Genomic DNA, 12,314 nt, shown 5'->3' on the forward strand with positions numbered 1-12,314 from the left:
AAGTAAAGTATTTGCCGAGTATTAACAGATTGATATGCGCCGTCGCAATCACGTGACATAACTTTATATATTACGCAACTTAGGGTTAAAGATATTTGGAGTGATTACTGCGACAATTAGCGACTGGTCATTTTTATTACAAGCGTTTATTAAGTTTCACTTGTCCCATATGTCCGTCCGTCTGTCAGTAACAGTAATTAAATGTTATATAGCAACGTTTTGCACGTCACTTCAGTTTCCAAGGCAGAGGCAGAACATGACTTTGGGTGAGTTGCACCATCAATTTTAACGTTGACTTTAACCTGCCTGCCGCTGACGTATAGACAAAATGGCGTACTTTGTGTTTTTCTGCGCAAGTTAATTCTTTGTTAAAATTATAATGTGAATATTATCAAAACACCTAACTAGCAACAGTTAGGTGTTTTGATAATATTTATGTTTTGATGTATTTTTATGTTGAAATTCCATCGACGTTCACACTTGTATACAGTTACTTTTCATACATAACTTTAGTAGTTTTAGTATTAAGTATTACATCACATTATATTAAAATGTTTTTTCTGTGATGTCTCAAGAATTGGTGAAAATGTCTTGCAAAATCCCACGCCATTTTATAATCTGTAAACTGTAAATTCACTCAATATTATTTCTTTCATGATTGTTTTTTTCAGAAATGGTCGTTCTGAATATAGGTTAGTTTATACCTTATAGAGTTATAAATATGAATATTTTTAGAGTCAGAATTTAAACTAATGCATGTGATAGGAATAGAATTTGAAACCGTGACCATTCGGTTCACAGTTCACTGTTTCGACATAGTATAGATGTTTACTATTTCCGAAATTCGACCAAAAAGTACCTGTGAAGGTTACATTACTGAAATAACTTATTTTTGAACTCGGTTAGGAGGTTAACCGTCAAAGTTCAACGAAAAGATTCAGACAATTAAAGAGAAAATTAGCAAATCATTGCATCACATTGCGTTTTATGGGATCGTCGTTATTACTGTGTTAATTAGGCACATTTTCGTATAAAACAAACCAAGGTGATGACTTGGTGATTGTAACGCCTCAGTAATGTCTACTAATAATAACAGATTGGAATCTGTACGTATGTACGATACAATTGGATCTTAAACTAATGCTTACGCTTTAGTTTACTCTTCTTTGATGTTTGTTTACTTATTTTTATTAATTTTTAGTTAACAGTTTTAGTTCATAATAGCTATTACCCGAAGCTGCGCCCGTAAGAAAGTAGCTTGTGTCATTCACCTGCGAGAACTCCACACCAACAATCACCTCAATCCGTCTCCTTTTTGACGTGAAAGACGGACAAACATACGCACAAACGCACTTTCACATTTGTAATTATTAGTATGGATATTCTTTTTTGTATATAGATTATTTATCAGCGAATTATTTACATATTTAACACGTCGATTGAGCAGAATCGAGACAATAGATATACAATTGTTTGGCCGGCGCATTTGCACCGATTTGTAAGGTAGACGAAGTGCTGAAACTAATTCTAAAACGAATATGAAAAATATTACCTACTCAAATATAAGATAGCAACATCTATCTTATGTTCTTTGCTAACTTCAATCAATAATTCATTAAAATTATGGTATTGTCAATGAAATAGTTAAGAGCCAAAAAAGCAGTTAATTCATTCATTCACTCATAAATAAAAAGTAAATACCATAAATCAATCCTAATGTACATGTTTTCGCAATGGAATAGAATATAAATCCTCCACTGGACGAGGTGAGTAAGGGATAAAAAATCTTAACAACCCATAGGCTAATTGTAGCCTTTTATGATTGAAAGAATGAATAAGCAATTCAATTTGGCATTTGGCCAAAAGAGGTTGACGTCCAGCGGGCCAATCATAATTATTAGAGCCGAATCTTAAAAAAATAGTTTAATAAGTAAGGGTTAAGGGTTTTGGGTGCCACAGCCGAAATGTAACCGGAAAAACGAGATGGCGAAAGGGAGAATGTAAATAAATTATTAACAAAACCTGTTCATTCGAGATTTTCAAGGATTTAGATAACGCGTTATGACAGTTAATTTTGATTTGGGAATTCGTCTTGTGGAATAAAACTTATTAACCTTAGAGGGCATTGACCATTAGCCAATAGTTTTGTACCATTTTTTATCTATGCAGTTAGTACTGATTTATTTTACAGTTAAGTTGAAAGCTGTTTTTTTGTAGACTTTCTACCAATTAATGCTTACAAATCAGACAATTACCGCAATTTAATTGTCATGGTCAGAATTCTTTATTTTTCTAACCATACATGCTCCTCATTAACACGTGTATGTACAATTATACATGTTATGTTTAGCAATTAGAAAGACGAAGGGTATAAAAAAAACAAATCAAAAGTAACGATCACAATATCGTATACCAATAGTGGTGGCAATTTGTATATATTATTTATGCAAAAACCTATATCATAGGATAACATGTCATCTTTTAATTAAAAAACCTGTCTTGCCCTAATAAATAAAAGGGATCGTAGTCTTATGATGCTCTAACCTTGTTCAAAGTTTCATCAAGTGTCCGAGTCGTGATTGAATAACAATCACATAGGTACAGCCAACTTTTCCATACTTTCATACCAATGAAAGTATGGATTCATGAAAAAGTTGGCTTACTAGTTTTGTTGGTTGGTTGGTTGGTTGGTTGGTTGGTTTACTAAATATTATAAATACCGAAGTATATCTGTCTGTCACGCATTCACCGCATTTGATAATTTTTAATAACTTTAGAATAAATATTTGAGGTCAAAGACAGGGCGGAGCTGCAGGTAACAGAGTTTTTTTTATAAAATCAATAGTTGCTTTTTCAATTCATTACCAACACTAACATGAACAAGCAAAGTTAATATTTTCGCATACAAACGAAAAGGAATATCGATCTGTTACATAATCTCCGCAGTGTGGCCTTGTCTAGACTCGGAACGGCCGGAGCCGAAGCCCTGAATATGCACAACGCTAATACTATATTTTATTTACGGCAATTGAAGGTTATAGCAATTCTTACACTGCTTGGCAATGGTGTATCCTTTTTCTTTCATTTGCTCAGTACTATATATATCTGTATCTACATCCAGGTTGATATATTAATGTATGTTACTACCGAATGATGTCCATTTGTTCGCCTAATCTTTTTCGGAGGACCTGCCACTATTGCCCGTGGAGTTTTACGACATAATAGGAACAATGATTTTGTTGTCTTCTAGCATTTGTTAATTAACTAACACTCACTTGTTATTAAAATTATCTTTTTTTACCTAACTAATTTATTCAGAAACTATACACACATAGTTTTTTTTTTTTTAAGTGTACTTCTTTAGCGGCGTTGTGCACTTTTTGTGCTGGGTAAAAAATTCGAAGTTTCAGTTAATACATAAAAAACAAAAAATACGCCTATATTATATCAACCAAAAATTTATATATATTTAAAATCTAGTACCTAACTATGATATATCTACTTCTGTCAATTATTGTACTTTTTACTTTTGTGAATAAAGTTATTATTATTATTATCTACTTGTGAAAATAAAAAAATCCCAAAATAACAATGACATAGAAACGACAAAAAAAGACTGCCTCTAATGTTGCACCTATACTTAGTAAAGTTAATCTTGATAATTTTATGACACATTTAAAAAGGTTACACAACTTTTTCAAAAACTATATTATGATCATATTCGTTAACAAATACAAAGAAAATCACCAAAAATCTTTCCTCAATTTACTGCCTATTATTATGAGTTACAGGTTTCAGCTTCCTTTAATTAATTATTTGAAATGAAGCGTGTTACATACGATAAACTCGCAAAGCCTTCACGCACGAAGTTGCCCACATGCTATGGGCCACTGAATTTAGCACCGATCAATCAAACCATTTTAGAAAATTAAACTTACGAAAGTTATTACATTACTTTCATTCGTTTCATAGTAGTAAGTGTTTTCAATATCCGTCTCTTATCACTCAATCACGTGATCAAGAAAATAAAATATATAATCAAAATACGGAGATCAAATTGGAAAATAGGGTGACAAGGTCAGAAAATTTAAAAACATATGTACGTAGTTAAAAGAATATGCCACTAGAGGATTATACAAACATTTAAAGTAGGTTGGAAAGCCCATTTCAAGAAACATTATAACACTGATCAACTTGAACTTGGAAATTCGTTAGATCACGGTAATATGGGATTTAAAAAGTTTTTGAGACGTCCAATTCAATTGTATTAGGAACCTCATCCATTAACATACAATTTAAATAACCAGTCTTACAAAGCGAGACGAATCGTTTCTCTAAACCCTTTCAACTGGTTCAAAACACGTTCCTCTTTGTGCTATTGTGTCACTGTTTGTTTAAGGAGTTTCTATTAATTCTCTATTCCGTTTTAGTTCCGGATTAGGTTCATTTGTTAGTGTGAATGGCTCTGAGACTAACAGCTTTTCATGGCGATACTCTTTAGAAACCTAACACCACGAATTTGCAAATCTATAACTCTTAAGTTCATATGAATATGTTGTATTGGAACGGTAAGTCGCGTCAGAAAAAACCTTTTTGTGCATGATCTTTCATTCATTTCGTTCATTTCTTTTATTTTTTCGTTTATGTACTTATGAGCTATTCGATCTTGTGTTACCCGATGACTTCCACAGCCGCAACTCGCTTTAAGAAGAAATTCTACCATCTTGACGGTTGGCGTTCAATTACAGTCCGTTTTTTTTCAGTGGCAACTTCTTCCTGTGTTACTAAACTATGGAATAAACTTCCCTCAAATGTGTTCCCTAATAGTTTCGAGATTGGGGCTTCCGAGAAAAATGTCTATGGTGTCCATGGGCTACGGTGCTTGCTTACCATCAGATTACCCTCATGTTCGTTTGCCCACTCACTATGCTATTAAAAAGGAGGGCACAACAACACAACACAACAACAACTCTATATGTATAGAATGTTCATCTAATTGTCTGATATATCCATATAATTATATATTTTAGTAACTGCTTTATCTAAAACACAGCCCACACCTCCCAAAATAGCCGACGGAAAAAACTCATGAATTTTATGCTATTGTCACGGTACATTTATTGGACACAAGATGGGGCACCAATGTGATGCTTCGTATAGGAGACTTCGCAAGGCCTTATTCTTGCTAAAAAAACATCACCTTTTTAATAGTATAGTGAGTGGGAGTGGGAAAAGTGTAATTATATCGGTTTGTCTACAGAAGTATTATTTTATAAATTTTATCAATAATAATACTCTTGATTTCTAATTAACATTTTCACTATAACAAATTCAGTCATTATTTAATAAATAAATAAAATCAAATCATAAATCGATCACGAAGCGGTGGTGGTGTAATGGTTAAGACCTGGCCTGTGGATCGAAAGGTCTCAGGTTCGAATCCTACACGTGCCACATGAGTTTGTATAACAATCTCAATAGTTTTCATCGACCATCACTTGCTTCCGGTGAAGGAAAACATCGTGAGGAAACCTGCACACTAGTTGATTAACTTGTGTGTGAAACGGAGAAGGCAATGGCAAACCACTCCATTAATAATGCCAAGAAAGTTGTTGTGTGTGTTTAAATCCACGTAATGGCCACGACCTTCAGCCATGAGGAATACGACTATGAAGAAGAAGAAAATCAAATCGTATAAAACTCGAGAGAGGCAAATTATCGTGTCGGTATGCGGTCCGGTTTAAAATAAAAACAATAAAGACCGATACCATTTTTCCAATCCATTTGGTAACATTACCTCACCCGGGCAAATGTATTTGCAATTCTCTGGCAACACCGTAATGGAGTTGCATACTTCTAGTTGGTTCACACTAGCTTGTTATAATTTAAAACAAATGTGTTTTCGGATTTTAACAGCCAGTATTTTTGTATGTCACGAATTCTTATTAGATTTCAGTTTAAATACAAGCTGTTGCCCGCGGCTTCGCACACGTAATTTTTCCACATTATTACGGGACAGTTATTTTTTGGGATTTCAAACTAAATGTATGACAAATTTTAAGAAGATTATTTGAATAGATAGAGCGTTAAGAAGTAACAAACAAACTTACTTTCGCATGTATAATATTAGGTAGGATTAGGATATATTTATTCTAAAAAATAAATAATATACATACGAAAATACAAGTTGGCCTAAAAGTATATTTCGCATAGAGCTCGTGTTTTCGCATGTGTTTATATATTGGTGTTTCCTTTTGGTGTTGTTACCCATAAATATCAATATTTTATTTACTATCAAGGCCTAACCTTTCCGTAAATGTAAAAGGTTGAAAATAATTACAACTATTCCGATATTTAATTGAATTGTCAACGGATAATAAACTGATTTAACACGAATTCCACAACCACTTAATTCATCAACCACCAAATTGTTGAAAGCATAATTGTGTGTAGGTTTGTTAGTACAACATAGATTTAGTTTATTCGATTTTCTCTGAGTTTTCTACCTGCACTTTCTAGACAAGAAAACCGCTACGAAGCAAAATCTAAATTCATGAAATTCAATAAAATTATTATTAAAACGTATGCTGTAAATATACACAGGTTTACTTTTAAAACACCAGCCACCTCGCACGACTAAAAAGCTGATATCATAAACAACGTTTGTTCCCTTAGTTTTGACATATTATGCCGGCTCCACACTAACCTCAGAGAGACCCCGACGCGAATGAACGTACTTTGTGTACATTGTGTAGTGTGTATGTGAGCATTGATTTTTTTTTAAACCGTTAAGTTTGACGAAATGTCCACCAATAGTGTGAAACCAATACAAAAATTATTAATCATGATTTTAACTGTCCTTATAAATGATATAAGCTATCTATTCTTGTAAGGTTACTGGTGCTTTGCAAATAATTCTGTGTAAATATTCTTACTCCGCCACCAAATAAGCCAAAATACAAATAAACCCATCACCATCCAAAGATTAAAGCGCGCAGTCAAAACTGGAGTTCAACTCGGTCCAATACTTACATAGTACTTTAGTATATAGGTTACACAAATACTTGTCACGAACTTGTCAATGTCAAAACACCAAATGCATGCACTGCTGCACTCTGGCGTGACAACATCGCATTAATATTCCTTATTTAAATGGGACCGACACTGAAACCAGTTTCAACCGGATTTTGCTCCATCTCACCAATCAAAATCTCCCACGACCACTCACGTACTTCCAACATAATTGTCCATGCTCTCTTTCCTGACGATGACGGAGGACATCTTGGTGGCATAGACAATACAGCTGTCGAGGAAAGAAGAGTGGGGTGCGACGACCAATATGGGCGCCTCTTTCCGACTCGCTTGCTGGCCACGGATCGTGATGGCCATGCCGCCAGCAAGGTACGACATTTTGCCGATGAAACATATCAACGGTTTCAATGCCCTAGAATAGATAAAGAAACTTTGTTAAAATACAACACGATAATCCTCTTCTACCAATTCACTGCTTGACATAGGCTGCTGTCAAAAATTTAAAGTAACAAGAAGACGCCAAAAAATGGCGGCAACTAATTTGTTTCAAATTCCGTTGGAATAACCCAAACTTGAAAGAAATTATACCTAATGGATTTTTGACATTATGCCATTTAATTTAAGACTAAATAAACTTGAATAAACGATCGATGATTTCAAGTCACACTGACTTTGTCGTAATTGTGATTTATGAAAGGCAAAGAAATTGCTCTGCCTCCAATAGATAACAAGATCACAAAATTGTAAAAAATATGTATATTCTAGAGTCTAGATAATAACCAATGTGATAATTCAAAGACTGTGTAACATTGCAGCTGGATCATTATACGAAGGTTTAAAGTTGGTTGGAAATTATAAAAATAAACTTAACCATCGTAAAAAAACTGTTTTGTAAAGGTACCTGACCAACAAACACCATCGTGACGTCACGTTTTAGTGTCATTTAGTATGGAGCGATTGAACGAGTGCAAAGATGTGTGATTTTATTTTTGACATGATATTATCTTTGGAAGCATTGTCATTGTCATAGTATTTTTTCACTGGTGTTTTCAATAATATATGTGGCTAATCAATTTTAGCCACAATTTTATCTACCCTATTGTTTTCGTGTTTCAGTTCTTTGTCAATAGCCGCATTAAAATGCCGTTTATTAACTATTTAAATACCTAACATAAATTTATTGACATTGTAATCGTTTAAAATTATATTTAACATTTACGCAGTAATACACCGGTTGAAATTTGAATCAATACAGTGATTTTTATCCCAACTTTATTAAAAAATAAAGGAACTCGGAAAATTGCGTAATGTATTTTTTATCTGCACATTAACGTCCTGTCAATTGCATCATTTGCACTTCGGATAAAACGTGTGTTAAATTAACTGTTGAAACTTTACGTAAATCGGATATCACGCGGTGTATGCGATACAATCATTAAAAATACTTTATTCGCTAGAGTTTTTTATAGCATACCTAGTGCCAAACTTTATATAAGTAACGTGGAAAATTGTGATAATAAACTCATATTATTTATTAGCCTGTGTTGTCACGTTGCCGGGCAAAGGCCTCCCCCATAAAATTTACTTACTTAAAATAAATAATATATCATCTGGAAGTAGGTTATTGTTAATATACTAGACTAGATGTTGCCCGGGGCTTCACTCCCGTGGGAATTTTGAGATAAAATATACCCTATAGCAATCTTGAATAATGTACCTTTCTAGGAGTGAAATAATTTTTGAAATCGGTTCTGTAGTTTCTGAGATTACCCGCCTCAAACATACAAACTCACGAACGCTTATCTCTTTATAATAATAGTATAGACAGGTAGGCCGTTCAAATATGTTACAGAAAGATCTAACGATCGATCATTATCTAAAATGCGTTTCTAATGCGATCCGTATACACGGTATACACACATATTCAGTGCATCCATCCAATGTGTGAGATTTTTATTTAGTGTAAAAAAAAATACATAACACAAAACACCATATTTCGAATCGTATCACCATACATTCCACACAAAGTGGGATACTTTTAAAACTCCTATAACAAAGACAAATCCGTGCACAATAGCTAACTATTATCTATTCTAACATACGAACAGTGGCAGGCAAGCTATTGAAAACTGCTCGAAACGCCAGCGCTGAAACGTGAAAGGCTGTGAATGCAAAAAACAAAAAAACTACGAACAAAGTGAAACACAACTACATATGCAACACAAAATGATCCTTACATAGCTTCAACGACGGCACTAAGCCACTGTAATTCCTTGCTTTAAATTTAGTTAATTAATATTTAAAAGATTTCCCTTATCTGGGAATGGGAGGTATCAGTGAAATATTTACTATTATTAACATTTTATTATTGAATCAATTTTTGTCGAAAAATTTATATAGCTGTTGAAAATGTCCTCTGATCCGATCCCTTATGACCTGCATATTTTGGCCAGCTAAATAATATTACCCTTACGATCCAGTTTCCAGTGCTCTCATGACTCACTGTGGGTCAAAACATTATTTAATATTTAAATGGATTTGTTCTACATGTCACACATGCTTTTTAACTTATTTTTGAAAATAATTTATAGAATTTTTCATTCTATAAATTACTGACGATTTCGATGAGACAGATACAGGAGTTAGGCAACGGATAGGGTTAGATGGAGAAGTAGAAAGGAAGCCTTTTCCCAGCAGTGGGACACCTCACGTCTAATAAAAAAAAACTCTTTGTACAGCTAAATAATATGAAAGCTATGGTATTGGCATACGAGCATGTAAACTTCTTTCTATATTATGATTCTCAATCACTTTTACTTCATATCACTGAGTGGTTTTGATGGAGCTACTTCATGCGCGAAGGATTTACAATGTTTTTTTATTTTTCAATATGTATTGATTAGACCTCCTCCTCCTGTGAAAAACGCAATTTCATTCTGTAGTTTCGAGAGACTTCTAAATAGATGTTGTAGCTACTATTGGTTTTTCAAATATATTTTCTTACAATTTACATCACTTTTTCGCATATTTTCTTCATCTTGGCCTCCTACGAATGTAGTGTGGCACATTGTGTTGTCTCTTTCTTTTCTTTGGCAAATCTACTTCCAGTTTTGGCACGTTTATTTCTCCGTTTCAGTTTGTGAAAGTTACAAAAGAATATATAATCAAACCAAGCCGCGATATTGCTTGCCATTTGTTATTATAGTATGTACTTAACTTGAACAACACGCAGTAATATGCATTTCTATGTACAGTCAACGGAAAGTCAATTCATTTTGTTCTGCGTCTGCGCAATAGGGGCGAAATTACATGAATTTGTGTATGTTTTAGTGCTGTCGGCTATATTTATGAACAGCTATTTAATATTTACTCATTAAGAATGGTCAAAGTAACGGAATTTTGTGTTAGTCACGGACTAAACACAGAAATTATAGCATAGTTGTTCTCTGCCCTTTCATTAAAATAAACTATAAACGAACCGCGAATGAATTATAAAGAATAGTACGTATTATTTTAAATTGTGTATGTAGTCTTCAAATTAAGAGACTCTGTCTATACATATGTAGCACCGTCTAGTATAAAGGCATTGTTTTGGTAGGGATGTCAATATATATTATTGACATCTCTACCAATATATATTTATATTTCGACGACATCGGTGGCGCAGTGGTAAAGTTCTTGCCACTGAACCGAGAGTCGGTCGGGTCGGGTCATGATGGAAAATGATCTTTTTCTGATTGGCCCGCGTCTTGGTTTATCTATAATAAATAAAATAAATATACATAACACAAGTCTCGAACTTACTTTGAGGCTAGCTCAATCTGTGTGATTTGTCCTAATATATTTATATTTATCATGTTCTATATCTATCATACAAGTATGTCTTGACAGGAGACGCACGGAAATTGAGAACATTTTCCACGGCCGTATCTCCTTGATATTTTTGTAGATAAATGAAACACCCTAATGAGTGATACCACACCTTAATGCACAAAATTACGTGACGAGTGCATGGTTGAAACTTTCTAAAGTAAATGCAACAAAAAACGAGCAAATCAAAACGAAAACACGGATGTATCAAGGAACGAATACGACAGCGTTTCATTGCATTTGTTAACTTTAAATTTTACAAAATTAATGTTTTAGCCCAAAGACAAATCATATTTTAAACAAGGACTTCAAACCTAGGTTAAATGCTCCAAGGTTAGACTATTCAATACGCCTACCAGACAGAGTGAAGCCTACTTTCGATCTTTGTCTAATTTCAACGACTCAATCTTTGTAATATATCTCTGTCCCGTTTCTAAGCAAGCATTTATCTTTTGTATATGAATGAACTATTTCATTCATATACGAAATATAAATGCTTGACAAACTATAAGCATCGTGATTATTCTTATAGAAGAATAAAATAATCACGATATTTAATTTACTCTTTAAAAGTTAAAACTAGAAGCTCGGGTTTGCGCAACTTAACATACTTACCTAGATATATATTCAGTTAACAATGTCCACGGTAAAAGAATGTGGGAGTATTATCTGCCATCTATATTGAATGAATACCCTAACAATATTTAATTTAGCGAGCAAATAATTAATTTGGAAACCAGTATAACCAAATGTAAATTAATGCTTAAGAACTATATATTAACTGAGTAAATTTGTAATGAGTTGTGTTTAGCCTTACCACGTACAAACCTATATAGGTTTTTATTGGTAGTGCTTGTATTTTTCATATAAATGATTGTAACATAAATAAAGAAATAAAAAAAAATAGTTTTCTGCATCTACAATGTAGTCAACATAAAAATCATACAAATAATTTATTTTAGGCTTTCTATTCAACACTAGGTATTTTTAGAGTCTATATAGAAACAGATGAGCGTATATTATATATCATATATCATTTAATTGGTCATTTAAATAGACTGCTTAATATACAGCAATAAATTTTGTAGAATATTCAGTGCAAAAAGCCATTAAATGCTTTACATCTACCTACTTACCGTGTTCAAACTATACACACATATAAAAAATAAGTTTTTTTTTTCAATAATACACTTAGGTATAGTAATAATAATTAACCGTTAGGGTACTTTACATAACGACTTTGTTTTAATGATTATGCCTTAATTATTTAATTTAAGGCAGCTGAAATAAATTATCATAATTTTTATAGCATAACTGAACGTAATTTTGAGGTTTTCATATAAGTATTTATCTTCGTTAACAAATGCAAATCAACCCCTTATGAACGCGGCAAGACAATAGGAACAACGCAG

At 33.2% G+C, this 12,314-nt stretch overlaps 1 protein-coding gene across 2 annotated transcripts in view; it reads right to left on the bottom strand.

The window, feature by feature from the left end:
• The window catches only part of LPCAT (Lysophosphatidylcholine acyltransferase), a 37,519-nt gene that overhangs the window by 14,362 nt on the left and 10,843 nt on the right, over window positions 1-12,314 (bottom strand). The window contains exon 3 of one of the 2 annotated variants that reach the window (XM_053750221.2): window positions 7,233-7,444. The exons of the other annotated variant lie outside the window; for it this stretch is intronic. Coding sequence (XP_053606196.1) covers window positions 7,233-7,444 — 212 coding nt within the window. The remainder of the gene's footprint in view (window positions 1-7,232; window positions 7,445-12,314) is intronic. 2 annotated transcript variants of the gene reach the window in all.

This window comes from Plodia interpunctella, chromosome 10 (genome assembly GCF_027563975.2).
Source record: "Plodia interpunctella isolate USDA-ARS_2022_Savannah chromosome 10, ilPloInte3.2, whole genome shotgun sequence".
Taxonomy (NCBI): Eukaryota; Metazoa; Arthropoda; class Insecta; order Lepidoptera; family Pyralidae; genus Plodia; species Plodia interpunctella.